This window comes from Sparus aurata, chromosome 5, assembly GCF_900880675.1.
Source record: "Sparus aurata chromosome 5, fSpaAur1.1, whole genome shotgun sequence".
Taxonomy (NCBI): Eukaryota; Metazoa; Chordata; class Actinopteri; order Spariformes; family Sparidae; genus Sparus; species Sparus aurata.
In genome coordinates this window covers 30034356-30062185 of record NC_044191.1, presented here as the reverse complement: position 1 = coordinate 30062185, position 27830 = coordinate 30034356, and the positions used below count along the sequence as shown (strand labels likewise).

The following is a 27830-nucleotide window of genomic DNA, read 5'->3' as shown; positions in this document are numbered from 1 at the left end:
GTGCAGCTGGGTTGACAGCGGAAGGCTATCAGAGATAGATTATGTTTGTTGACAGTCGAATATGCGTGAACTTTTGATTTGTCCCAGAAGTCTGATGTCTGACAACAGTCCTGAAAACTGTAATTGAATCTAAGATATTTTTTTTAAATGCTGAAAGGAAATTTGGATAAAAAGAAATAAAAGAGAAAAGAAAAATTAAGTTTCCGTTTTCTTCGTAACCATGATGTGGATTTGTTGTTTCTGTCACGGTTGAAGTTTCAGAAGTGAAGTCACGCCCGTCCCGGTCTGTATCCTTACTTTGGAAAAAAATTGTACAGTTGTGATGTTTGTCAAGACAGTTGCAGGTTATTGTATAGACTCAGTGAACTACGCAGTCTCCCTCACCAACACGGCTGTGAGCTCAGCTCAGAAAAAGCATAAAAAATGTGCAAATCTGAAATTATTGACAGCTGCAGTGAAAGCCAAAGGAGAATTAGTTTGGTGATCCAGTTGATACACCGGACCGGCTCTATAAAGTTTCAGTTAAAGGTTTTTGTGAACGTAAACAACGCAATGTCACTTGCGCAACTATTGGTTGTGTGAATTACATGATGGCAACAATAATACCCACTGATCACTTCTATACTTCTGCTTTCATTTGCCTTCAAGTCTATGAATAGAAACACTAATAAAAGGGTTGTCTGGTATCATTTCGTTGGCTCTCTCTCCCTTAATGTGTAAATGATCAACCCTCTCGTCCCGTCAGGCCTGTCTGTGCTTAAGCAGTATCCAGGTCCTATACTGGTCTTCATTTGCACAATGAAAAGATCAGATTAAGACTTTGAGCAGACAAGTGACAAAGAGAAGTAGAAAATTTATTGCAGTATTTGTTCCACCGAAAGGGTATGAATCCCCTTTCCTCTTATTACTAGGGTGACCTAATACAACAAAATCTACATTTACAAAATATCCTCCTGCAATAGGCCACATATACTGCATGCGTAGTTCGAAATAGAATAAATTATATTCAGAGGACTCTGCCATTGTACAGCATGGACAAATAAAAGTGAACAAAAATAAAAATTCTTATTTTTTTCTTTTTTCTTCTTTTTCCTTCAAATATCTAAAAGCTAAAAGGAAAAACCATCAGGGTGCTAGTAGTATAATAAACTCCAAAAACACTTTAATAAGAACATCAAAAAGACTAATTTCCAACATTCACTTAAGGTTTTATTCTTTTTTTACAGCTTTTTTGTCTTCAGAGATATAAACATTTTAGTTTTTTGTCGTGTTAAACTATGATACAGTGGGAGTAGAAATGAGCGACTAGAATCTGCTGCACAACAGCGAAGGAGCTCCCACAACAATGTTGACAAAACATTTCCCTCCAGGTCTCTTTTCTGATAGCCTTTTGAAGGGATAATTTGGGTGAATTATTCCTTTAATGCCTTCTGGATTCTATCCTCTGCACTTTTACACAAACAAAACATGAGCAGTCCCTCTAATATAATAAGTCCTCTGTTTTGTGTCATTTTTGCAAGAATAACTCATGTAAAAGTATGTAGTGTCAAATATTCTTGCTCTCTTGTGTTTTTCTTAAAAAAAATGAGGAAGGAGAGGCGGGGGGTAGGAATCCAGTGAAGTTTGGCTGTGTCGTTGGAGGTGGCAGGTTGAGGAGGAGGAGCAGGAGCGGGGAAGAGGAGGATTTTGATAAAGTAGAAATGGAGCAGGAGGACCCAAAAAAAAAAATATTGGGGGGGGGGGATAAACACCACACAGGAGGCATTAGCTAGCCCCTCCTTCCCGAGCTGCATACAATGAGCGTAAAGTCTGTACTACTTTGTTGCTCAGTTTGTGGTTGCTGGTCAAGGCAATCTTCTTGTAAATGATGTCCGACTCCTTAATAGTGTCCACCCAAGGCACCTGTTTGCGGCCATCGCGTTTCTTGGCCTCGGCCCAGGGCCCCGAGTAGGAGCCGGCCATCCAGTGGATGCTGTATCCATTGGAGGTCTTCTGGACGACTCGAGCTATTTGCGGCCGGTCTTTGTATTTGGGGCACCAGAGGGCGATCACGTCCATAGCATCAACTGTCTCACTCATACGGCCGGGGTCCGAGGAGTCACCTGCTCGCCTTGACTTTCGAGAGGACTGCAGAGAGAACAGAAGGAAAAAATGGTTGTAATACTTTATCACATATCTTTAAACTTGTCTTAAACAGTGTGAGTATCTATATATCTGGCTCCTCACCCCTGGGGTCCTTTCGTCGCCATCACTATCATCGTCATCTGTCTCTGGTCCCGCCTGATTGCGCGGACTGGGTCCCGACAAGGGGCCGGGGCCTCCCAGTAGGGCGTTTATGGCTTTGTTTCTGATGTTCGCGCTGGCAGACGCTTCTCCCTCCTCATCCTCTTCGTCTGGGTCAAGATGTTCCATCAGAACCTTGAACTGTGTGGAGTAAAGCGACAAGAAACTAACTGACTGGGACACAAGTAATATGCTGCACAGCAGTTAAACATCTGCCTCTAACATCTTCATCCAGCTGCCATGCTCTCAGACAGATGACAGTGAAAATAAAGTTATTAGAAAGCAAAGCTGTTGCCCAAGTATCAACTGTCAGTGATGTACATTAAACATCCTGCTCCATTACTTACATCTAGGTACTGTCTGACTACCCGCCTCTTGATCTCGTTCGACAGGGTAGCGTGAGCCATGTTGTTGGAGATGAAGTCGATGGTTTGTCGTGGGTGGAAGTTAACGTTGTTTTTTCTGTTCACTGCCTTGTCGTACACCTTAGCTGACTCAGTTGGAGAGTACTTCTGAATTTTACTGTAAGAAAACAAAAAACATGCTCAGTTACAGATGTCATAGGAAGTCTGAATTGGTCAATGTAAACATCACAAAAAACTGCTGATACATTGATTTAAATAAAAGCTCTAAAGAAATAAAGGTTTTGAAGCTTTTACCTGTCAGAGAATCCATATTGGTTCTTCAGGTGCTGTTTGAGCACCAGAAGCAACAGGATGCCTTGAACAGCATTAGCAAAGTCCAGGAGACCTGTGGGATTGTCTGGGAGCAGCCTCATCACTTTGTCCACATCCTCCAGATCCAAGTCATCAATATCAGACTCGGACTCTGAGCTGGCTGCGACAGGTTTTCTGACCTTTTTCGGCCGCCGTACCACATCTTCATTGTCATTGTCCTGGTCGCTGTGTACATCCCCCTGACTTCTGGGAGAATCACAGTTCATCTTTGCCTCTTCATCCTCTCCGTCCGACGTGTTCTTCCACTCTTTCTTCACTTTCTTCTCCTTGCGCCTCGGCTCCTTTAGCAGAAGCTGGACGGAAGAAATTGACAAGAAAATGTTTACAAATTCATATATATAATGATTACTGTTAAAATAATTCTATGGCATGCTTTTCAGGAACCCCGATGAGAAGACAAACAACATTATAAACTGCTATCATACCTCTTTGAAGGTTTGCAACAGGTTGCTCCCAGAAACAGACAGGGTGATGTCTATGTGGTGCATGATAAAGAGAGGCTCCTCCTGGCTCTGGTATGGGAAACAGGCGAGGTTGTCTGCTATAAACAGCAGCATGTTTACTTCCGTCTTCTGCAGACACAAAGAAAAGAGGAGAAAAGAACAATGGAGGGTCAGTGCCTGGTACAAACTTGCGTTGCAGTGTTAGAATTTGCAAATTTGAACCATTCATGCAAAAAGAAAAAAAATTGTGTGTTGTATTTCAAGACAGTAAATAATGCCATCTGACACATGTTACAACACATTTTACAAAAAAAGGTTTATTATTTAATTGTAGAGTCACATAAGAACTATTCATTGCTTGAAGCAGGTGTTTACTTGGCATGCAGTTAATAAGAAAATTCCACTTCACGCTCAGCAGTGCCAAGATATGTGAAGGATACTGCAGGTTTACTCACAGAACTGTCGTCGAAGAGGTTCAGCAGTGAGATGAGGAAAGCCCTCCGGTGCTGCCGGTTCCCCCGGATCATAGTGAAGAGGTGTGAGCACAGTGCTGAGTGGGTCTCGTCTTGTCTGAATCCTCTTATGATGCTCTTGCGAGACATCTCAATGGCCTGCTGCAAATTGTACGACATCTTCATCCCGGCGACCGCCTTCATCTGTGGAAGAATATGTGGAGAAGTGTTAGAAAAACCGTAGTATTTCAACTGTTGACAGAGCTGCTGCTGTGGGCATGTGGAGACTAAAACTCATGTTGCAAAACTTCTTCAGCACTACAAAAGTCTAAATGGTGAAAAACGAAAAAAATAAAAAGTGTTTGGCTGTGACCCTGTTTCGCATCAAAGGTGCACTATGTAGTTTTGGATCAGAAATTCAAACTCAAGCTCTTAATATTTACAATACTAACGACTTAATAATACAAACTCAGAATTATTTATCCACAACTGAATAAACAAGCTGTTCTCAGAGGAAAATAAAGTCCCTCTGGACGCTGATCAACGACTCACATGGATGAATCCTGTGTACTTCTTGTCAATCTCCACCAGCTGCTGGTCAGCTTTGTTCCTCATGCTGGGCTCTGGGTCTGTTCCCATTGCGATGAGGTAGGGTACACACTGCACAGATGGGACAAAAAGATGTTATCTTCACATGCAGGCAAAAAAGGGAAGCAGAATTTTAAATGAATGAGGGTTTAACTATATTACAGCACATGGTATTGATATTGGCTATTTGTTGAGTCATTTTTAGATGTATGAGCACATGGAACACTTTCAGAAAGTGGATTGCCTGCATTGTTGATATGATGAAGAAAAATCCATTGTTTGATATATTTTGAATTCATCTATTGGCCATATAATAAGCTGAAGCACTTGGTGGGGTGGGGTTCTCCAACTTACCTGTACAGGATGGATGAGACCCTGGTTGAGCGTGAGGGCTATGACGTTGAGAGCAAAGTGCCGTACACTGGACTGGGTGTGGAAGAACGCCTCCAACACCTGTTTTAAATACAGCTGCATAATGGAGCTGCTCATCCCTGAAGAGATGTCCCCCATCTCCTTCAGATCCTCCTGTTTGGACAGTTTCTTCCCTGCAACAATACAGGATATGTGTAAATTACCTCAGTATCACTGTGCATTGTTTGAGGTGCAACCAACAAAATCAACAACACTTAATCCTGTTACACTTCAGCAGCAACAACAACTGTATTTACATTCTCTGTCTGCTTCCTGCATCCGCGTGTCCTCCTCCTGAAGGTACGTCTGCAGGTTTTTGAGGATCTGGATTTTGAGGTTGATGGAGGATGCGCTGTCAGCCAGGATGCCGTTATACAAGTTCTTCACATCCGGCATAAACATCTGGCTGGGATGCATGATCACAAGGAAGCCTGAACAACAAACAGCAAGGACAAGTAAGAACAAGTAAACAAAACAGTCTTCATCTACATTGTTCTCCACCTGCTGGGGCAAGAAAAGCAGCTTTTCTGGCCTTTCTTTACTGTCAGGACGTTTTGCACACGCTGAGTATGGTGACTTTTTTATTTGTCAAACCCAATAATATTCAAAAATGGGGTTCTTGCCTAAGCCGATGATGGCTTTGGTCTTCACTTCTTCATCCTCATGTTTGGTGAAGTATAGCAGCAGCTCGAGAACTTTCTCCTTGATGACAACCTGTACAAAATATACAGACACATAGTTGTGAGACAGCATCAAGTGTTGGGCACAAACACAAATAACTGGACTTAAAGCTGCAACCCACAGCTTTCCACATCATTAATTTAAAATCTTAAATATTATTACACATCAACTGCAATGTTACCTTGTTGGTGCCCTTGAACTCCTCCAGATCAAAATCAAAATGTCTGGCCAGGGCACCCACAGTGAAGAGCGATCGCAGCAGGAAAGGCTTGTTTGCTACCAACGTTGTGCTGTTAGGATCCTCTTGATGCTGAACCTTCAGCTTGTTAAGTGCACCTAGAACAAAAAGTTACTTTTGAGATGACCTATGTTGTGTGTCCTGGTTTTTTTCTCTCAAGGTCAATCTAAAATGCCACACTTAAATAATTGTCCTGTTTGGTACTTTGAATGCCAAAATACGTGTCACTGTCTTACAATAACTGTGTCTAACTGCGTATCTCACCATAGAATCTGTTGAAGCAAGCCCAGACAAACTTGTAGTTGTGCGTGACTTTGTTGACAACAGCTCCAAGACAGCTCACACAGTGCTGGACCACCTGAAGACAGGAAGGAAGACAATCATGTCATCTGTATGCCAACACGGATTACACCTTCACAAAGCAAGCTGGTTCAACAATGGTGGACACAATGCAAGTTTCTGAAAAACAAAGACAGACGCGCACCGTCATGCCGTATTTGATGATGAGCTTCATGAGGTCTTCTTCGATGGTGGCAAGGAAAGTTTCACTGGGATGCTCCATCAGAGGTACCACAAGCTCCAAGATCTTTGCCACGTTACAGATGACCATGAAGTCATTGGCAGTCTGCAGGGGAAACAATATGACAATAATTACTGAACAAAGTCTGATAATGACATGATTTCTTTCCTGTTTTTTATTTCTTCATGCTGATTGTTAATTATCCAATAAGAATATTTGACTTGCTTGATAATTTTGGAATAACAAAATGGATTTGATAAACATAACTTACGTTACACTTTGTGGTCAGGTAGGGTTGCATGGTCATGGCGTGTTTGACCATGAGCTGGGCCCTGATCTTGCTGAACAAGTACAAGGTGGTGATACACGCCACTAACCGTTGTGAGTTCACACCCTTGTTCTCTATAGAGGGAAGAGGAAATAAAGATTACACCAAGTTCTGTTCAAAACAGTTTGATTATCTTTTTTATTCTACCAACTAGAAGTATAGACAGTGGCTCAAGTGGGCGTTAAATGATAAACCTGCATACCTGCAAGAGATTCCTCGTATTTGAGGATGTGCTCGACCAGATTGTCAACAAGCTGAACACAGGCCTTTTTGGCTGGCTTATACGATGCGTCCTCTTCAGACTTGAGAAGCTAGAGCCAAAGAGACAATGTTTGTTTTAAAATAGGAATAAACACTGATATATTCCCGACCAGTTGAAGCTCAAACACCAAATCAAATTCTTACATTCTGAAGAAGCTGCTCAAACCAGTCATAGCCGGTGTCTCGACACGCTGCAACCTGAACAAGACAGTTGACATCAGATTAAAAATTCACAATGAGACAAAAATTATACAGTGACAAAGATGATGAGATATTGTCTTTTTCTTGAGGTATTTAATTTAGATTAGAGGATAAAAAAAGTGGTAAGTCAGTTAAACTTACAACATCAGTGATGTTGAGGATCTTTCTGGTCATGGTCTCTTTGTCATGGTTTGGAGTTGGAGTAAACCACAACTTCTGGAATGTCTCATTCACCAGTTTCTATAAAGAACATAAAGTTCATTAGTCTAGGATCTTTAGTTCTGATCTACACTTATAAAATTGTTCAAACTCAAGGCTTTGTCATGAATATGTTACAATACAGAGATGCGTATAAAAACAGAAATACATAGAATAATAATGAATGATGAAAGTCACAGTCAAACAACAGAAAGTGGAGAAGGTGCAGCTGACTCCGTACCTTGATACCTTCCTCATCATTGACCCTGCGGATCATCCTCACACACATCTCAGTAATCTTACTGAAGGTCGGCTGCTCCAGGCAGATGTCTCTGAGGATCTTGATCACCCGTTTTCGTACGCTGATACCAGTGTCCTGCGCATCAAAACAAAATCAATCCATTAAGGCTTCTGCAAGAACCACATTGATTAAGACGTCTACCTGGGATGCGATGTCATTTTTCTGCCAATAGGTGGCAGTGTGAGACTGTAATGAAGATTGAACTTCTCATGAACTCTCTTGAACATTTACATGACAACAGGCGCAACAATTTCAATGTGCTCACTTCTCAGATGCTGAGTACAAAGAATAAGTGCAAAGCTGATCTACTGGACTGAATTTAAATATTTATATCTTAAATTATCACAGCCAACACAATGATGTGTTAATCCTAGATTGTGTGCTTAAACTTCCTCTTTATTTAATTATTCAAATCATGTATACAAAAACCTGAAACATCCCAAATGAACCCATTATAAGCGACATTTCTTCAAATTCAGTCCCTGCAATGCTTCTCCATTTAAATTCAGTGGCCAGAAGAAAACTAGAACTCTCGCCCAATAAAAGAAGTGGCCCCGCTCGTTCATTTGCATATGTGTTAAACAGGTGCGTGTAACGGCAGCTCCATTTCCACACTAGCGAATGTGAACAGTGTGCCAACAATGAGTCGACCGAAATTAAAGGATACCCAATCAAAAAGCTTGTTTGTAAGAGGTTCTTGACAAATTGAACATGCGTCAGGTGGGTTCTGGCCATAACGATTAACTGCCAGTGCACAGCATGATGGTTAAGCTCACAACGTGACAGTGGACTGCAAAGAAAATTTCAAAGCAATTGGTCACATTGTGGAAAAGTATGGAAACACAGCGGGGTGTGTCCAGCACAATGTGACAGAAAAAGCCTGCATATAAATGTGCAGGTTGTTAAAGGCACATCGTTGTTTATCGAGTAGTGAACGGACACACCAACACCTATAAATCCACATTTTGATGATAGTATTACAATGACATTGCAAATAATGCTCGATGGCAAATACTCAATAACTACGTACACGAGTGTATGTAACAGTTACGAGGGGATTATAACACTTCACAACACAACGTCTATGCATTTGACTGGTCAACTTACCAGTATCCTCTCTATGAGCATGTCATAGTACTGCTCCGTGAGTTGAGGTCTGCTAAGCACAAATCTTCCCAGCAGCTCTACAGCTGCCTCTCTCACACTTGTGGAGTTGTCCATCAAACGACCGTGGACGCCACGCTGCATGTCGGACTGCAGAAGTGGACAAGAGAGTGTCAGATACACTCGGGAAAAATGACTTCACAAGAATATGACAAGAATACAGGCTAAGACGGCCCGCATTATGTAAAGCATGTGAAATTAATCTGCAATTCGGGCATGAAAAATGTGTCTTTGCAAACACAGATCCTAACATACCCTTGCCAGTATGCTGGGGTCAACAGCCACAACCTCAGACAGACATTTCATGGCTTTAGTCCTTACAGCGATGGCACTTTCCCCAAGGACCCGCAAAATCTATAAAGAAAATTACATACAGAAGACTATGATGAAACAAATGCTCTTTTTTCATTCAGCTGACTCATTAAATAGACAAAGAAACTTATGGAAATAATACTGAAATCGTACCTGTGTTAAATAAATATCAAAGCTCTGGGCGAACGGCCTCATGGAGGCCAAATAACGCACAATCAGACAGGAGTCCTCATAGTCCACAGTGTCAGAGTTCATTCTGGAGAGTAGAGCAAAGAGGAAGATTGTTATTGGACTTGAAACAAATAAAGCACAGCACAGTGCAACCATGAAAGGCAGGGATGATCAAATAACTTCATGTTATATGAGATATATGCTGAGACGCATCCTTACTTCAGTGTGGCGAAATGAGCTGGTATCGTCTTGATGATGGCGCGCAGGAACTTCTTGCGCTTCTCAGCACGCTGCATAATTTCACCAGTGGTCTCCATCTCCTTGGCATGTTGTGGTCCGTCAGAAGAGTCGTCATCTTTCTGATTCTGGTTCCGCATGGACTTCTCAGCCTCTGTGGTGGCGTCCCGGAACCACTGGGCAATGTAGAACTTTCTGGCAAACTGGAATAGAAAAGGGGTCTCAGTATTCTGCAGCGTATTTAAAGAAGTGCTGCGTTATAATATACATTTTAGTGTTTTGTTTATACAAGCCAGTTACATAAAGGGGCTTGCATATGTGACTTAATGGCCCATTTAAGGATCGAAAAGCATGCACATAGATTTCAGATATAAAGCCTGGAGTGTTTGAAGTCGCTCAGTCAGTCTAATGTAAACGCACCACCAGTGAGGCGTCCGTCTCAGCATTATCCTCCAAGTAGTCCAGTAGAGCCTTCTGCAGCTGCTGGGTATCATCGTTACCTTGAGACTACATGACCAGACAGAGAGAAAGATCACAAAATGTGCAATTCAAACCAATCCACACACAGCAAAATGATTGGGATGCAAGACTTTTAGCCACAGAAAAACTCAACTGTAGCACACATTTTCTGCTTGTACCATTCAACTTATTTTTGTCACCATAAAATGTCAAATGTGAAGTTGTTCTTCTACCTGTTGGAGGATACGATCAATTGATCGCTGGTCCATCTTGCTGGTGACTGCATCCTTTCTCAGACGAGCAGCCACTGTGCCCAGGTAGTCTAGAGATGCTACTCTCAAAGCCATCTCTGTCTGCTTATTACTGAACTGGTGAACCTGATGAAGCATAGACAGAGAGAGGAGGAGGGAGAGAAAGAACATAAGAACAGGTGTCAGCAAGAAACACAAAAAATTAACTGATCCCATCAGCACATTAAAGACAAATAATTTCATACTTAAAGCTGTGTAAGTGTTAAGTACTTCTTTGCAACATATCAAAAAGTAATTATGTCCATAGCAAACTTCTAAGCAAGTACACACTTCAATAGCATTTTAGAAATGTCTGAAGAAAAACCAGTGCAAACAAATCATCATCATTTCCCAGAAACACTCTAATCTCAAATTTAAAGAAAGAGCTCTGTCATACTAACCAGTAGTCTACCAAGAAGACTGAGGAGAAGCTCTGCTGCAGGCCACTCGGGTTTGTTTACTGTCGAGAGCAGGTCCTGGACAAAGTTCTCAAACAGTGGCCGGTAATCTTCTTCTCCCTGCTTACTGCCACACCTGAGGGCGGGGAAAAGCAAGGAAAGTGGAAGAGGAGAAAAAGGGGTGAAACATGGACAAAGTTGCAGCTCTTCAGCCTTTTCTTCTGCATTTGTCTGCACTTCACACATGTTAATAAATACTTAAATACACCTTCAGTAGTATAAAATAAAATGGTAATTACTTTTTGAGGAAGACTGAGAGGAAGTTTTGTGCTGTTCTCATCGCCGTCTCATACGAGTTGGTTATCAAAACATCTTGATCCACCTAAAAACAATTAGAAAAAGAACTTGTGAGTAAGTCTGAATATGACTTCAAATCTGTATATATGTTATACTTGCTTGCTTGCAGGTGTAAGCTTACTCTTACCTTGTCGCACTCGTCGAACATGTCCTTATCGTTGGGGAGATGAACCACACACTGGATTAGCTGCAACACCAGAGCCGTCACCATTTGGATGTACAACGGCTCTCCGTCATCATCTGAGCTGTTCAGCCTGAGAAAACAAAAGTTCAGGATTAATAATATATTACTTTTATTGGTATTATCCAGGAAAATACAGTTTTACACCAGAGAATCTTCAGCTCTGCCTGTACTATTATTTTGTTACATTGGTGGACAGACATTAATCAAGCCCCTCACTTGATGCCGTATACCTGCACTGCAATTTGAATTCATGAACAAATTACCTGAAATTCCTGAGAGAGCGTTTGCTGGTGGGCAGTCTGGCTAAAGACGTAAAGATCTCCTCCAAGATCAGCTGCCGATGCTTCTCATAACGTGAGAAAACCTGGAGACAAGAAATTATAAAGGTGGTCAGTCTCTAGCTTCAGTTGTGTAGAACATCAGAAACGCATGTAAGGATAAAACACACAAGTCAAAGTGTAAAAAAAACAAAGTGAGAGAAAAAAGACTTACTGCTGTAACAAGTTTAATGGCACACAGCTGCAGCTCACTGACATTCTCCACAAAGAACGGGGTGATTCCCATCGACGAAACCTGGGGAAAAAAAAAGAGGGTTATATGAATCATAATGTGGACTGCAGTGAAAACGTTGGCCTGATAGCTGCAATCATTACAGTCTTTACCTGGAGGATGGTGGTGTCTGTAAGTAGCTGGATCTCTAAGAGCTCAGCGATGTTGCTGACAATGTCGCACACTTTGTTGTACAACATGATAATCACACGTTGCTTGTGTGTGGAGCATTTCGCACGCTTTGCCTTGGAGCTCAACAGACCACCTAGATGGACAAGAGCAGCCTCGTTAGAAACCTTTTCACCACGTGCCATGATCTTACACACCAAAACAAAACTCTTTCCATTTCCATTAATGAAAAAAACAAACAAACAAAAAAGAGGATAAAAACAAACAGGGACATTGTCGTATATAATAACATGGCTGACAGCTTTAGAATAGACATTTCTTCAACGTAATTCAGGGACTCATTATGGTTTTTCTTTAAATGCATTTCCTCCCACAGCGCAAGACATTCTGCTCACTGTGAAGCTTGAAGCTGAATTTATGACAGCTGTAATTTTTACATCATTTGTAAAGGTATATACTTCCATGCAGGACGAGTCTGCAAAGCCAATAAAAAAAAAAAAAAAGGATTTTCCAAATGACAACCCTGTAATTTTCAGACATCCGGGATCAATTGCTGACATGTTTATCCATCTTTCAGCTTAGTTCGTTGGATCATCATGTTGACACTCATTTATTCACCACAAAGCTGCTGGATGTTTCTCACACAATCAGCCACATACCACAATTTAGTTTCACTCTTTATCCTCACCTCCATGCGGGTCCACTCTGTAGACTGGGTCGTATTGTGGATACAGTGTGTTCTGAAGATGGAACTTGGTGAATTGCAGCACTCGCTCTATGACGTCCTCTATGTAGACAGCCTTGGGCATGCGCGTCGAGGTCATGATGTTAAGAGCTGTCAGGCAGGCGTCTGCTGACTTTGTGACTCTCTCCATTATCAGGTCTCTCCAGAGTTTCTCCTCATCTTCAGCATCGTGGTCCTGAGGTTAGAAGGGGAAATAATGGCAAATGTGTTATTACAGAAATAAACCACGATCTGGAGGTGGAAGGCTTTTATTAATTCCAGCAAAAAGACTTCTTCTGTAGCAGCTCTACAAGAAATCACAGTGTTTATTTATTTTTGTACACAGATACTGAATAGATTTCTGCACTACATTAAAAACAAATGTGTTAGTTAATACCACTGCAAAGAATATTCAACACAGAAAGACAGTAAGGGAGCTCACATGGTTCATCAGGGTGGTGAGTTTGGCCCCATCCTGGATATTCTTTTCCAGTATGTTGAGCAGCTTCACCAGCTTGTCTGATGGGATCTGCAACAGAAACAATTATTTAGAAATACAATCCGAAGCAGCATCAAATATCCACAGCGCTTTAACACAAGTTTTTATATTAACAAACTGCAGTACCCTGCTAGAGATGCCCATTGCCTTGATCTTGGCGGACTCGCTGCCGAGCTCATTCAACTGGTGTTTACCAAGCAGCATTTCCTGAGGTATCTCATCATCATCTGCTGTTGAGAAAAAACACAACACAAAAATCACAACGAAATACAGCGAGGTTCCGTTCAGGATTTCAACGTCGAAGTATCAGCACTGATATTTACCCATGGTAGTAAAATCCACATCCTCCAGATTCTCCAGTATGTTGTCAATGCTTGCCAAGAACCTCTTGAATGTGGAAGAGTCCATCAGCTCCTCTTGGGTCAGCTTGGGTTCATAAGCTTTCCGTTTCTTCTGCTTTTCCTTCATTTTCATTTTTCTGGCAACTGTGTAAAGACAGATTTCATCGCATCATTATTTTTGCCGTTTAATTTGTTCACATTTCTGTCATCTGGCAAAAGATACAGAAGTACAATCTGAAGATACATCATTATTTTTGCCGTTTAATTTGTTCACATTTCTGTCATCTGGCAAAAGATACAGAAGTATCTGCTGTCGTACAACCCTAACTAAAGGACTAAAGAGCAACTTCCTTTCTTTCCTCAGGCTGTGAGATTCCTCAACTTATCAGCAACACGTGATTTTCAGGTGTAGCAGGATTCAAAACACTTTTAAGCAACTCTGTTTTCTAGGTTTCAATGAGTCACATTAACCCATCACTGACAAGTAAATTATATTGTGATATTGTGTCACTTAGACCTCATGTCCATGTGTCATATGGCATTTTTTCAGGGTGCAGTCGCAGCGAATGCCTCATGTTGAAAATATCTGAACTTTTCGGGAAGGCATTGGTGTGATCACTTTTCCTTTTCAGCCACCAATCCTACATTAAATGGGGCAGAACTCGTCACCTATCACCCTGGTTACCAAGAAAATGGAGAAGCTGGTTCTGTATGCATCTTTCTATCCTGCTTTGCAGACAGAAACTATCATAGCACAGAAAGGAAAGCCTCATTGAGAGAACAGATCAGTTGCACACTGAATGTTGCTGGTAAGTGTTTTGCTTTTATGACACTGCAGGTTTTAAGCTTATAGTTAGCTGTGTAGTCAAGCCTCTGTCAACGTATCGTTAAACATGCAGCATTTTTTCCCTCACCGCAGTGCTTCAGCCCTGCCAGCGTTTTTTCTTTAATGGACACAGGCCCTTATGTATTTAATGTTCTGTATATGGACATAAGAACAGTTCTCCCCAATCTAATGTGACTTTAGATTTAAGTGAAAACCAAATAAAGATGCTCTATGCAGATCTATCACTGCCACACACTTATCAATAGAAAGGGAAACTTCATTTGAAATGCTGAGGCACCTGACTTTAATACAGACCTTCACTCATGCTTGGTGGTGGTGACTCTTCATCTGAGGAGTCTCGGTAGCGGCTACCTGAACCTCGTCTGCTGTCCCGTTGCCCACTTTTCCGATGTTCGCCCGAGCCACGGCGCTCCCTTTCTTCCATGTCCCAGGCCCGGTCTTTGTCTCTACGTTGCCGTTTCCTTGCAGCTGTAGAGATTAGACATAAAGAAATCAGGCCCTGACGTCCAAAAAGACTTTTATATGAGAATAGCACCAACCCTTTACAACAGCAAACTGGTATCCAAAAATAAATAGAAGTGTAGAAAATAGTAATCTTAACATGCTTCAACTGTTCATTACATATTAAGAATATTTCTGAGATCAAACGACAAAACCTTGTGCAAAGGTTTCCACTAAGAACTGACAAGAAGCCCATTATTCGACTCACACTCTCCATTTGGATCAAAGTCGTCATCCGAGCTGACCTCAGCGTATTTGGGCTTCTCATTTACAGTGCTTCGTTTCCTCTTGTTCATCTTTACCCTTTCACAAAGGGGCATGGTTGATTCAATCTCGGCCAGCAGCTCTGGGGGCAGCTCTTTCAGAACTGCCGGGTCCATACCACCTGAAAAAAAATGTCAAAAATATTTTCAAATTACTAATAAAATACAAAAATAATCAATAATCAATAATGTATTTTTTGTTGAAGAGTTTGTAAAACATAGTACAGATAGAGTGAAGCATACTGTTATGTTATGTACTGTAGTTAAATGCAGTTTCACAAATTGTGATTACTTTTGCCAGACTTGGAGATCCTGTTCTTTCCAGACTTGCTGTGCCGGATGATCCTCTGGATCTGGTCGATGGAGAGCTTTTTCACAAGCACTACAGGCTTGGGCCTCTTCTCAAAGTCCTGCACCAAACCAAGCCTCTCCAGTTTGACCTTTGGCTGGCCCCACAACTGACCTTCAGGTGGCCCACTGCTCTCCTTGTCACGTTTGATCTGAGGGGGGAAAAAAACAGAAGAGAGGTCAGGAAAGCTCACTGAGATGGTCCAGTTTGAAAGTAAAATTTCAATTAAAACAAACGTAAAATTTTTTTAAAAAATCACACTTCTTTGAACAGAAATACAAAAGGTGTTTTTACAGAAAAAAGAAAAAAAAAAAAATCATACGAGATAATAAAATGTAAACAATGGATCAAACTGACTGACATGAGATAAGTGATTTTTACGTTAATTTCCAGTATAGTTCTGATATAAAAATACTTAAAGGAATACTCCACTGTTTTTCTCAAATCTCCCTCCATGTTTTAAGTAACAGTCAGGACATGTTGCATTGTCAACACTGCAGTGCCAGCAATTATCAACTTCCCCCTCCCACAAGGGGCAACAAATTGGTTGCGAATGTGTTCATTGGTCAATAAAAAGTTACACTGCATCATATTAGCACACCAATGCTTATGTCTGAGTTGGGTACATACATCTTCCAGACAGAAGCTCAGCGTCTTCATAACTCTCTTCATTCCTCCACAGGAAGTCATAACATCTTAGCCAATCCCAAACATTTTATGACACCACTGTGTCCTCACAGGTTCGATTTGTCGCATATAACCGATCGATCAACATTTTAATCATAACATTGGTTAGCCATGATAACAAGAATAGCATCAAGCACTTGTAACAAACAACAGATATGATAACAATTGTTACTGTGGTTCAACTTCGTCTTCCTTAACTGTGCCAGTAGCCTCTTAACCAATCTGTTGGAGCTACTTTCAACCCTCCAGATTAGCATAAGTGGTTTAGACCAACCAGGACAACTATCAAAACTTTCTATTTCAACTTCAACTAAAACGCACCAGGGCCTTTCAGAAACAGCCACGTTTTCGGTTGACATGTCAGTCATTGTGTCACACTGTGTCGGTGATTAGCTACAAATTAAAAAACGACCGGCTTGGGTGCAAAATATGGCTACCACATAGCAGCTACCACCATAAGCTGTGGTGTGTAACTAACTGCATAATGGCATGAGGCTGGGGGGTGGGGGTGTTATCTCTGAACACTGTTGACAGTAAATACTGTACAAAGGGTTGAAAACAATGGAAGTTTGAGTGCTTATAAAAATGTTTTCTTTAAGTCCCAATTTTTGGGCTTTGCGATACTGATGTTGAATTCCTTCAGTACACATTTAGCCTCATGCAACATCTGGAAAAAATCAGTGGAGCCTTTCTTTAAGGTACTTGCTTTTGATCATACACACACACAGGACTAAAGACAAAACAATTTCTTCTACTTTTAACAGATGGTTAGGTGTGTGTTAATGTGTTAACAGAATTTTAAAACCAATCCCAGGAATAAACAAAAGGCTTACAAATGGGGGAGAAAAAAAAAACGTAAACAAGAGTGAGCAGTGGTGTGATTTGGTTTTTGTGAGATTGCAGGCAGTGAGAGTTGAATGATTGGTAGGTGGGTAGATATTTGGTTTGGGTCGGACCAGATCACCTTAGGGATCTGGAAGTTCTTCAGTGCGCCACTATGCCCTCCCAGGAGATGCGCAGGGAAAGAATCTGGAAGTTTAGCACCAGAAGCAGATGACGCCGGTTTGGAACCATCTTGTCTATTGCCACTCCGACCAGGTTCTCCAGTGGAAGAAGACCGGTACCTATCTCGGTCACTTCGGCAGCGAGAGTCAGGGGAGCGTCGATCTCGACCACCAGCCTCGCTTCGATGCCTCCTATCTCGATCAGCTTCTCGGTCTCTGTCTCGTCCGTGTTCCCCTCGGTTTGATGACTTTGGCATGTCTCCCCGTCTTTCCAAGGACTTCTCATCATGCCGGTGCTTTGATGGATCCCGACCCTCTCTCCTGCCATCATGTTTATCGACCCTGTTCTTGATGACTTCCGGCCGACCATCTGGTTTCAACTGCAAAGCCGTGTCAGAACCCTCCACTGCAGCTGGCCCACTAGCTGGTTCTTCAGGCCAGCGCTGGGCCTCAAGGGCTGGAATAGGGGCAGCCAGACAGGGGTCGAGCTGGCCATCAGCTCGGCCTGCCTGCTGGAGGTCGATGCTCACCATGAGGTTTGGCCGGCTGGCACCATTCCCAGCTGCTGTGGCTTCTTGCGGAGTCAGTTTGCCAGCATTGCCCCCTCCTGTTGATCCACTGCCTGGAGCACCTGTAGGGCCACCTGGTCCCCCCGCACCTGGCTCCAGGGGAAAAGAGTCCTGTTTTCTCTTCTTCAGAGGCTTGTCTGTGAAGATAAATCAACATGAACATAAAACCTCTGATGCATTCACAACTTTTTATATGAGTTTTTATCCATATGGTTTTTATCCATATGGTCATATATAGAAATATTCCACACACCTTTATCTTGCACCTCCTTTGAGCACTTCTCACTAGCCGCTTCTCGTTCTATCCTTTCGATTTCGGCGAGAGCATCAAGCTCTGCCTCGTCATAAGGGGAACTTGGTGGCTGGAGACCACTGGCACCACCTGCTTGCTGCTGTAACTGCAGCCGGACCGCCAGGTTTTGCTGGAGAACAGGCACCTGCTGAAAGCCCAGTTCTGTCTCCATATTGTCAGAATCCATGCCTGGCATACCCTCACCTGAGACATGAACAAAGAACACTTTTACAGCCTTTTGTTTAAAAGCGATGATGTTTCCAGTAGTCCAAGTGCTGGCAAGAAGTCATTTTCGTAATTAAAAGACATGCACACAAAATACCTAGTGTTGTGAAAGCAACTAAGTTATAAACTAGAGGTGTAGGAAACCACATAAAAATAAAATAGAAATGCAGCCAGGTAAGTCATTCCATGATCTTCACTCACCAGGGGGATCGGACTCATTCGACTTGACCCTTGACAACTTGAGGGTGAGTTTCGTTGAGTCCTTGTTTGGAGAGCTTACAATGTCGTACATATCTTTCTCCTCTTTCACCGCCGGGGCTTTCTTCCTTTGCTGGAGCTGCTGTTTCTGGTCGGGTCCTCCATCCCTCGGTGAGGGCGCATAGGGAGGTGGTGACTGCAGGATCAGCGGGGGACGAGAGCCCGCTGTGAGGAAGCAACACCAAAGAGAAAAGAAAGTTATTCTTCAAAGGGTTTGTGGAATAAAACACACAAAACATTCATAGCACTGTGATGACAACTGACAGTGCCATTTCTACAGGAGGTATTCCCTTCTAATAATGAGCCGTACCAAATGAAAAGTAAATCTCTGTGCCCTTGCATCACTATTTAGACTTAATGACTTCAAATTATTCGGTTGCTGTGTGCCAAATTATGAGTATTACAGATCCCGGAGCTGCTTTTCCAGTATCCTTACGTTTGGGTGTTCCGTCACTCCCTGCTGGGGAGCAGCCAGGCTGTGGAGACCTCAGAGAGAAAGAAGGATTCCTCATGGTGGCGTCTCCCTCCTGGACATCACACAGAAAAGACAGATGTAAGTTAACAGTTATTACTTCCAATGCAAATGGGCTGCAGAATATCCTGACACAGGTAAGGGAAAGTCATTTTTTTCCCCCCAATTGTCGCAAATTAAGCTTCTCCGATTACTGAATCCAGTGTGTCGTTATCTGTCATTACATTTGCACAACAGGGGGACCGATTTGACATAATTTCCCCATAATGCTCGGTTAATTTTATACCAAGCAGTGAAGCAGACCCTCCTGGCAGTGTGCACATTATTCAGCATGTCTAATGCATTTATAACAGCATTTTTCTCTTAATCTTTTTTCACTTTCTCATGGGCGTCCTCCCACCATGAGATAAAAACTATTGAGGTTCCAACTTAAAATCAGTGTCAACTAAGGAAATTGCTGATTGACAACAGGGTTTTATAAATATCGACAGTATATACTGTAGAACTTAACATACACAAAAATATGTGCTCAACAAGTTCAGAAGCTCCTGGACCTGGTTGGCAAACATTACATAACCGGCCTTAAGAGCTTCAGCCAGACTTTTCTTCTTTTAAGCCTCAGGCAGTTTGTAAAATCTTGCGGCTGGATTCCTTTTAGATCTGGTTGTGAAGTCTATAGCACTGTACTTATTTATCGTTTTAACGGTGTTTTCCGTGTTTCCCCCCCATCTGAGTGCTCGCTAGCAGATGCTGACAGTTGCCTGTTTGCTTCCTGGAAAAATGATAGTGGGAACTTTAATGCAAAGTGACATCCCTATGAGGCTTAGAGAAAATGCATTTCTTCAGGTTTTAAACCCTTATACAAAGACGTTTCACCCGCTTAAAAATGAAATGGTTTTCTGTTCATAATTTTTTGCCTTGTTTGAGTCATAAACTTGCTTATATCATTCTAGACTCTGTACCTCACTGCTCAGCCGATGTACAATGTTCAGGTAGTCCTCAGTGCCGTGTCTGTCTGAGTGGTGGTTGGCAGCATTGGCCATCTGCCCCGATACCTTGCCCTCGTGGATATTTCGTATGCCACCTGGAACCATGGGACTTGTCACAGACACTGCCAAATAAAAAATTGAAATGATCCATTAGTGAGGCAATTATAACACCGTTGAGCACGACAGAAAAAATTATACATTCTCGTACAAATTACGATCGTGTCCGAATAATTGCTGATAAAATAAATAAGCATTTACTGAAGCACGGAATTGATTAAATGGTTTTCGGTGTACCGGGTTAAATAGGGTTTCAGTTTTTACAGGAGTGCCAGAGAGGTTTGTGAGAGAATCACTATACATAGAAACATATTTCGGCTGTTGGCTGTGAACTTAATTCAAAGGCAAACATCTGTGAACAACAACAAGACTGAAACAAAGCTGGTCCTCCTGCTATTGGTCAGATCTCTTACCGCTGAATCAGGAGTGTATAATTTAATACACTCTATAGCAAAGCATCAACATTTCAATCATTTATGTTTAAATGTAGCTGCCACAATTTTCACTCCAAAACACACGTGTTTACTGTTCCGTAACACCATAACATAAGATCCTTTCAAATATTAATTATTTCAGGTGACGCAATTTGCGGCACTGCATTTTTAAAACATATCTGCCAACACACAGAGCAATGACGATAAGCCAATATTGACTGATAATATCAGACCTGCTGAATACCTGTGCTAAAGTCACACAACAGTCACACAACAGTCACACTGCCGTCTTGAACACAATTATTTCTCTAAATAGTTCAGCTAGTCCTTGGAGCTTCTACTGTTTATTACGTCCATGTTATGAAGAATGGAGGACTGTCCTGTTTTATATTTGAAATCAGAATTAGGCATCATCCAGGAAATATCTTGATACACCTGCATCAAATATGAGTAAAACATCTTATAAACTCTATTGCATACATGAAGCAAGGAAGGAAGAGTTATTATCGCATGAACAGCAGATTAACAAGGAAGGGACAGAATTTTGTCCACAATCTTGTCCATATAACCAGAGCAGCTAATCACGTGCAACAAACTGTACGACACCAGCAAGCACAGGTCACTCAGAAGAGAAAAGTTAAGAATTTAGTTTTCTAATATGGTCTACTGACAGAATAAAATGTGTTTCCCAATTAGGTTTAACTGATAAAATCCAGATGTTATCATTTCACAAAGCAAAACTCAAGTTTACCGGTTTAAAACAAAAGCCACTGAAATCATATCAATAAAGCAGACCTCCTCCTCACACGTAGACTTACTAAATGGGGCTCTTTGGACATTTATGTACACTTTTTAGGCGACTTTTAAATAAGAAACACAAACTTTTAAAATGTATTTCATTCTAAAAGTGAATGTACATCAGCCACAAAAACACACACACACACACACACAAACAAGCAAGCACCAATCCATATTTAAGCAAAGACCTTTGTCTCCTATGAACATGCAACCTACATATACTCTCACCTTGTTGTATCTGTTGGTGTTGGTTATAGCTAGGTGGTTGTTGGGAATACGGCTGTATGTAACCAGTGGCAGGGCTCTGCGGAGTGTAGGGGCTGGGTACTGGACTGTTCTGCTGGCCCATATACCGGCTACTAGAACCCGTCTGAGGTGACACAAACCGGCTGGACAAAGTGGAGGAGAGAAGAGATAGAAAGAGAGAGAGAGAGTCAGCAGGCAAGCTGAAGGAAGCTCCACAATAAACAGTATAAAAACAGAAACAAAACAGAAATTATTTTACAGCTTTAAAGACAGTATTGTTCTATTATCTTTCAACGGATCCATGACACTTCATACACATACAACAAATCATAATGCAACTAAATATTGTGCTACAACTGGGTAACACCAATTAAAAGCAGGAGAAAACATTTTTGAAAATCAACTTTGCAGAGCGGACTCACCTTGGGGGATTGGGAGAAATTGCAGCCGGCTGGAAGTTTGCAGACTGGGCAGGGCTATGCATGGAATTTTGGGTGATCTTGTACGGTTGTACCATTGGCTGCTGCATGACATCTGTTCAGAAAATGAAAAGAAAACATTTACTTATGAATATCAACATGAAGCTCGACTTTGTGATTGTATGCTTTTCACGTTATAATGTGCAACAGGTATGCGTTTCCATACTTTGCTCCCTGAAGATGCCAGGGTTCCTGGCCAGCATGGTCTGCAGCAGCACCGGTGCATCTCCCTCTGGCTCATCGCTACCCAGGTTGTCCTTCAGTTCTCTGAAAACACACACACAAAGAAGTTCATTCACAATGTAAAACGCTGACAGGGCAGCACACATTCTAGTTAGGAGAAATGAAAAAAAATATGAATAATGTTTAAAATCTAGACAAGCATGCAAACATACACTGATTGCATTCATTTAGATATGAATATATAACAACATACAACTGAACTAGAAATATGTAACCTATAACATAGGGTTGGGAGTTTTTTTGTGATTGTACAAAAGTAATAGCAGCCATCTCTTTATCATCTTTGATTATATAAATATAGATGTAAATTGGATATAAAGCATTTCTTCATCAATGTATTGTATAATTTCATGCATTATTTGACAAGGATTTGTCAGGTATGTGTTTTAGTAGATTCATATCAATATTATATATAATGACACTTAACATGCTAAAAACATTAGCCTCATTGTACACCCCTGCTGCAAATACATTAAACTTGAAATTCATCTACATTTGTGATTTGAATGATGGAACTTAAAATTTGAATGCATCAGGTAAATTTGCCCTCGGGTTAATTAAAGTGCATTTTTAACAGTTAAGCCTTCGATGTCTCCATTTCAATAAAATTAAAAAAAAAGGTATTTCAATTAGTAAAAAAATCCAAGCAACATCTCCATCATGTCAACAGTGGCTTCTTTTATGTTGTGACCCATTTTTACTGCTCATTTTTAAAGCCAAGTTATGTCAGACCCTGCAGTCCAACACTGACAGCCCGACTAATCTCAGATAGTGCCGCCTCTCTGACACTATTTTACCATATAGACACTTTGACTTATGCACTCACATGTGCTCTGTGGAGACCTGGTTGAGGCCATGGGCTAGCTGGGAGGCCAGATTCTCATCCCGACAGCCAAGTAGGCAGGTAACTTCCTCCGCGATCCTCCCATTATATAGGAGGCTCTTAGTGGTGGTGGCCGGGAGAGGGGAAGGGAGGGGTAGCTGGTTCAACACTGCGACAAGAAGAGAGATAGTGATGGAAAGGACAGCGGTGGGGAGATAAAGAAATACAGAGAAAGAGAGACACAGGGGAAAAAAACGTTAAACCAGTGAGATATGTAGATAGTAGTGTTGTCAAGATACTGGAATAACTAACTTTGGTACAATACTTGTAATAAAGCAGCGATATTCAATACTGCAGTTGATGCAATGAGGAAAACGTGACACAACACTGAAGGCATAGATTTTTTGATTTTTATCCAAAAAAAAAAAAAGATAAATATATCAAGGTTGTGTGTTAAGCACAAGAGGATCTGAGTTAAGTTTACTTTTGACAACAAACAGAAGAGCGAGAGGAGGTTGAGCAGTGAGGGCACTGCTGCGGTGTCAACTCACGCAAAGCAACAAAAAAACAAACAAAATAAACCCTGTGTTGGTACGGCTGTATTTAAGCGGCAGAAAATGAGTATTGACACCATCTCAAAAAGTACAAAATGTGTATGTATAGAAATGTCGGTATTTTTGACAACACTAGCAGATGGACAAGGCAAGAGACAGAATTTGCAATCACAGTTGCAAATTTTCATCTGCTCAGGCAGATTATTTCAGCTTGGCATTTTCACACACTGATACAAGAGTCAGAACAAAAACTGTGACAGTGTGCTTGCTACAAGGCTGTGTGTCACTCACAGTCTGTGAGGCTAGCGATCCCAGCGAGAGTGGTGATGGGAACATGGGGCATATCCCCATTCATGCTGAAGGTGAGGGTGGGGGAGTGTGTTGATACACAGGTAGATCAGGGGGTCGATGGACGACACCCGTCCTCACATCTCCTGACACCTAGAAGAGAGGAAGGTTAATCATGGAGAGAGAGAAGGACAAAATAAAGCCTGAGTGACAGAGAGAGGCAAGGAGTACAACAATGCACACTTGAGTAAAGGATTAAATATTATTTAAAAAGAGATAAAATGGACTCAAGCACAGAGTGAATACAGAAATATTTGCTGTGTATGATGCTGTGTCTGCCCTGGTGCTGATATTGTTTTATGAAGGAGAAACGGTGCCTACTGCATCGTCTGTATGCCACAAATAAATACATCTTATTAGATCTTTCAATCAACGTAAACTGACTCGTTTTGAAGCCTCTTTAACCACTGGTATATCTTGTATATTATTAATTATATATGTTATCTATCAACGTGTGGGCTCTCTACTTTGGAAACAGGGACACAGCTTCAGGAATCTCACTCTCACTCAAGATGTTCAACAAATTAACAGGACTGAATCCAGGCGATACAATAAGAGGACAAGGTCACCAACTGTTACGCTATCCTGCCGCTGAATGTGTTATTACAATGGTATATACTGCAAGCAGGAGCAAATCAACAATGAATTGTAAAGTCCAACCGACTAATGAAAACATTTTAAAAGAGTGTTATTTTCTATACATGTTGAATAAGACAGATTCAAGCCTCAGTAAACTGACAGATGCATATTATAACACATTCCAATGTCATGTCAGATTACTTGGATTCCCCCAATAGCAGATATGCAATAATACATACATCTGGGTGGCTACCAGAAAAACAGAAAACAAAACAAAACACATCAAGTGTTGCATACACAACAACACAGTATTGGACTTATTAGGTTAAACAAAACAACGGGGCTTTTTAGGAAATACTATGTTTATACTTATGAATCATGCTGCCACCACCGCTGTACATATATTTATTTTTATAAATAATCACCAGCCTCAGCGACAGTTTCCTCTAGTGAATGAGACATTCTGACTGTAAATACAGCAGACACAATGTGTGGGTACATAACATTATTCCTGCATTTACTCTTCAATTCTTGTCTGAATGGATTTTTCTTATCATATAGCCTACACTTAACACTGCCAGCACTGCAAGTAACTCAATAAGTACGCAACTGATGTAAATCTTTGTGTTGCTACCATAAGATCCTACACCCTTTCATTAATTTCTGAGCATAGGAGTCTTCGCTCACATCTTATTATGATAGAAATGCACCAATTAGGCCCCTATGTAGAACTTAATTGGTCTTAAATCCCTTTGCTTGTTAGGTGGCCTTGACCTCTCGAATAAGACTGTACAAGAGGTCCAAGAAAAGCAGAGGGAAAAGCAAGCTGCAGCTCTGAGTATATCTCAAGGCAGCCTACACTTCATGGATAAATACGACTGCTAAAACAAGCCGAGGGAAGGCGTGCGCAGGCTGCTCTTTCTATCTCAATTACTCCCCGGGACACATTATGATGAATGTGTTTAGATATTATAATCAGCAAATGTAAAAGAGAATAATTACATGCACTATCCACAAACCCCTCCAAACATGCAAGTGACATTCTAAGCTGCCTCGATGAAATGACAAGAGTGAGTGACAAATGAATCAAACCATTGTAAGAATACCTTTTCGAAGAATTCTGGGCAGTCTCGGGTGGACTCACTGACATTTCAGATAAAAATTCCTACTCCTTATATCTGTTGAAAGAGAACACGGCTCTGCATCAGACTCAAATAATGCAAACAAAAACTGTGTTTTAGGTGTAGTTGTGTCTACAGGAGGAAACCTTAAAAACTTTGCCAAACAAGTACCAGATAGAGCATCTCAATATTTACTGTCACACATATTCATATTTGCAATGGCAAAGTCCTTAATGCAACAGTATGCAGCACTGCTGACCGCATGTGAAATACTTCTAATGGCTAAGGAAATGCACGATTTGTTCAGCAACTTCTGCAGAGTGCTGCTGCCACCAAATCTGTCAACACACTGTTGCAAGCAAACTTCAATTGCCTGCGATCATTCAGGCCGAACAGTGAATGGGTGCAACAGATTCTGCAGCACAGAACTGTTCGAGAGGATCAACAGATGGATATTGTAAACATTACATTAGCTAGCTGTTAACGTTAGCATGCTCGGTCCTATGTGCTCTTCCTCCGTGCGCAGGGGCTTGGCTGACAGCTGTGAGACTGACAGGCAGGAGGCAGCACAAAGGAACAGATGCACTGTGATGGTGGCGGCAGTAGTGGGGGGCTGCATCCTCCAGCAGCACAGTACGCTGTCTGCAAACTGGGCTAAATGCAGAAAGCAATCAAACTGTATCCGTTGTGCTTGTTTTGGCAAGACGCAAAAAAAACAGGACAAAAAAAACGGCGATTCCCGCTAACAACATTAACCTCGCTTGCAAACTCTTGGGAGCAAAGTAACTGTGGCTAAAGGCAACGTAGCTTGTGCTCAGTCAGTCGTCAGTCAAAACATTTCAAAACAGGTTAGCAACCAAAACCAACATCAGCCCTGCCAAAGGCTCCAGCAAACTAAAGTGCACATTTACGAGTCAAACAGCACAAAAATAATGACAACCGAACCATTTGGTTGTGTATAATTTATGTTAGCATCAATTTAACTGTTTATCTTAGCTGGTTTGCAGGCTGCAGCCCGCTACTTGCGAACAAAACCAACAACGCTAACTGCTACACTGCTAAGAAGTTGCCTGTCTGGATCTTTCGAGCCAACTGCGAAGCCACTGTTGCCGTTTATGATCGCAGCTAAGATTACTAACGCTATCTACCCAACATTCGCTAACAACAATAGTCGTGTTTTAATGGCTAGCTAGTTATGCTAACTAGCTCTAACTGTTGTGGGTTAGCTTCTAACCGTTCAATTCAAATAATACAAGGAAGCGCTAATCGGGGTTAATTAATGTTAATGAAATTCCCCTGAGATCGGGGAAAATGCGACGGGTTAATGTGGGTAGATGTAAATGCAGCGGCACAGACTCTTAATTCCGTGGCAACGGCCCAATCCTCGGGCTCGACAAATGACATCCAGTTGAGGCCGTGCGCCTTGGTGGAGCAAAAACACACCTAGCTAGCTCGGCTGGCTAGTTCGCTAGCTTCCGTTACCTCCCGGTCAATGGTTAACGACGCCGTAGGTGGTCTTGCAGAAGAACATTGATTAATGTTATTGTTAATAATCGCAATTAAAAAAGTTTGGTTAATAAAGAAAGATGGGTGATTATATTTACCTTCGGATGTTGTGCTCAAAGGGAGGGGAATGTTTTAGCTTGGTTTGTGTCCGTGTCCGTATCTCTAGCTCCCCCTTTCTTCTCTCTCGCAGCTCCTCCAGAAGGAACTCGATTGGCTTGCCAGCTAGCAGCCGAGCTAGCTTGCTAGCTATCAACAATAATCCGGGTCGGACTGATTCGTTCGTCTTCCGTCACTCAAGGGTGAATGTTTCGGAGTACATTCATGGGGAAACATTCGTTCTTCGGAGTTTCAGTCGGTCTGCGCCGACGTAAACAATGAGTGCAGCCAATTTCGACAGTAAATGAGAAATATGACGATTGTTGCGATCATCAAGAGGCTCTCCTCTCGTAGAACAAAATGCCGACCGGAAGTTCTGCCGTCTGACTGACCAAAGATCTCAGGAGTGACTCCCTCCATCGGCGCCAAACAAAATGCCATGCAACATGTCGTGCTGGTGTCGCTAGACTGCGCTGTAATACAACTTTATGTTCTCTGCTCCGACTGAAAACACCTAAAGAAACAGATTATATACAAATATCAACTATTATTATTCAGTTTTAAAACCATGATGAGTAAACAGGCCTTGGAATTACCACACATAGTCATTTTTTTAAAAAATCCTGCATACAAT

At 41.7% G+C, this 27830-nt stretch overlaps 1 protein-coding gene across 2 annotated transcripts; it reads right to left on the bottom strand.

The window, feature by feature from the left end:
• Positions 1 to 833: 833 nt before the first annotated feature.
• nipbla (NIPBL cohesin loading factor a) lies at positions 834 to 27607 on the bottom strand. Of its 2 annotated transcripts, none has more exons than XM_030415945.1 (49): positions 27199 to 27607; positions 25580 to 25651; positions 23838 to 23987; positions 22996 to 23161; positions 22093 to 22193; positions 21870 to 21981; positions 21430 to 21590; positions 19886 to 20034; positions 18888 to 18978; positions 18395 to 18616; positions 17930 to 18172; positions 17068 to 17813; positions 15360 to 15567; positions 15013 to 15189; positions 14598 to 14771; positions 13439 to 13600; positions 13242 to 13345; positions 13059 to 13145; positions 12581 to 12812; positions 11877 to 12028; positions 11707 to 11787; positions 11478 to 11578; positions 11158 to 11284; positions 10973 to 11055; positions 10677 to 10809; positions 10219 to 10362; positions 9947 to 10033; positions 9509 to 9729; positions 9272 to 9374; positions 9062 to 9160; positions 8750 to 8896; positions 7583 to 7717; positions 7285 to 7383; positions 7087 to 7140; positions 6884 to 6992; positions 6625 to 6755; positions 6318 to 6458; positions 6098 to 6191; positions 5777 to 5931; positions 5538 to 5628; positions 5172 to 5345; positions 4858 to 5048; positions 4468 to 4575; positions 3919 to 4119; positions 3446 to 3592; positions 2943 to 3313; positions 2631 to 2805; positions 2227 to 2424; positions 834 to 2127 (listed from the first exon to the last, which is right to left on the bottom strand). In XM_030415945.1, the coding sequence occupies exons 3-49, from the start codon at positions 23899 to 23901 to the stop codon at positions 1765 to 1767; spliced, it is 7614 nt and encodes a 2537-aa protein (XP_030271805.1). In that variant the 5' UTR covers positions 23902 to 23987; positions 25580 to 25651; positions 27199 to 27607; the 3' UTR covers positions 834 to 1764. The 2 variants fall into 2 exon arrangements, with proteins under 2 accessions (XP_030271805.1, XP_030271806.1); XM_030415946.1 differs by having other exon boundaries at positions 1765 to 2127; positions 17638 to 17813.
• Positions 27608 to 27830: the final 223 nt, after the last annotated feature.

Coding starts and splice junctions, on each gene's coding strand:
- nipbla (XM_030415945.1), bottom strand. CDS start 23,901: ATGAATGGGGATATGCCCCATGTTCCCATCACCACTCTCGCTGGGATC. Junction 17,814..17,929: donor AAAGGAGGTGCAAGATAAAG/GTGTGTGGAATA, acceptor TTATCTTCACAG/ACAAGCCTCTGAAGAAGAGA. Junction 9,730..9,946: donor AGACGGACGCCTCACTGGTG/GTGCGTTTACAT, acceptor TTTCTATTCCAG/TTTGCCAGAAAGTTCTACAT.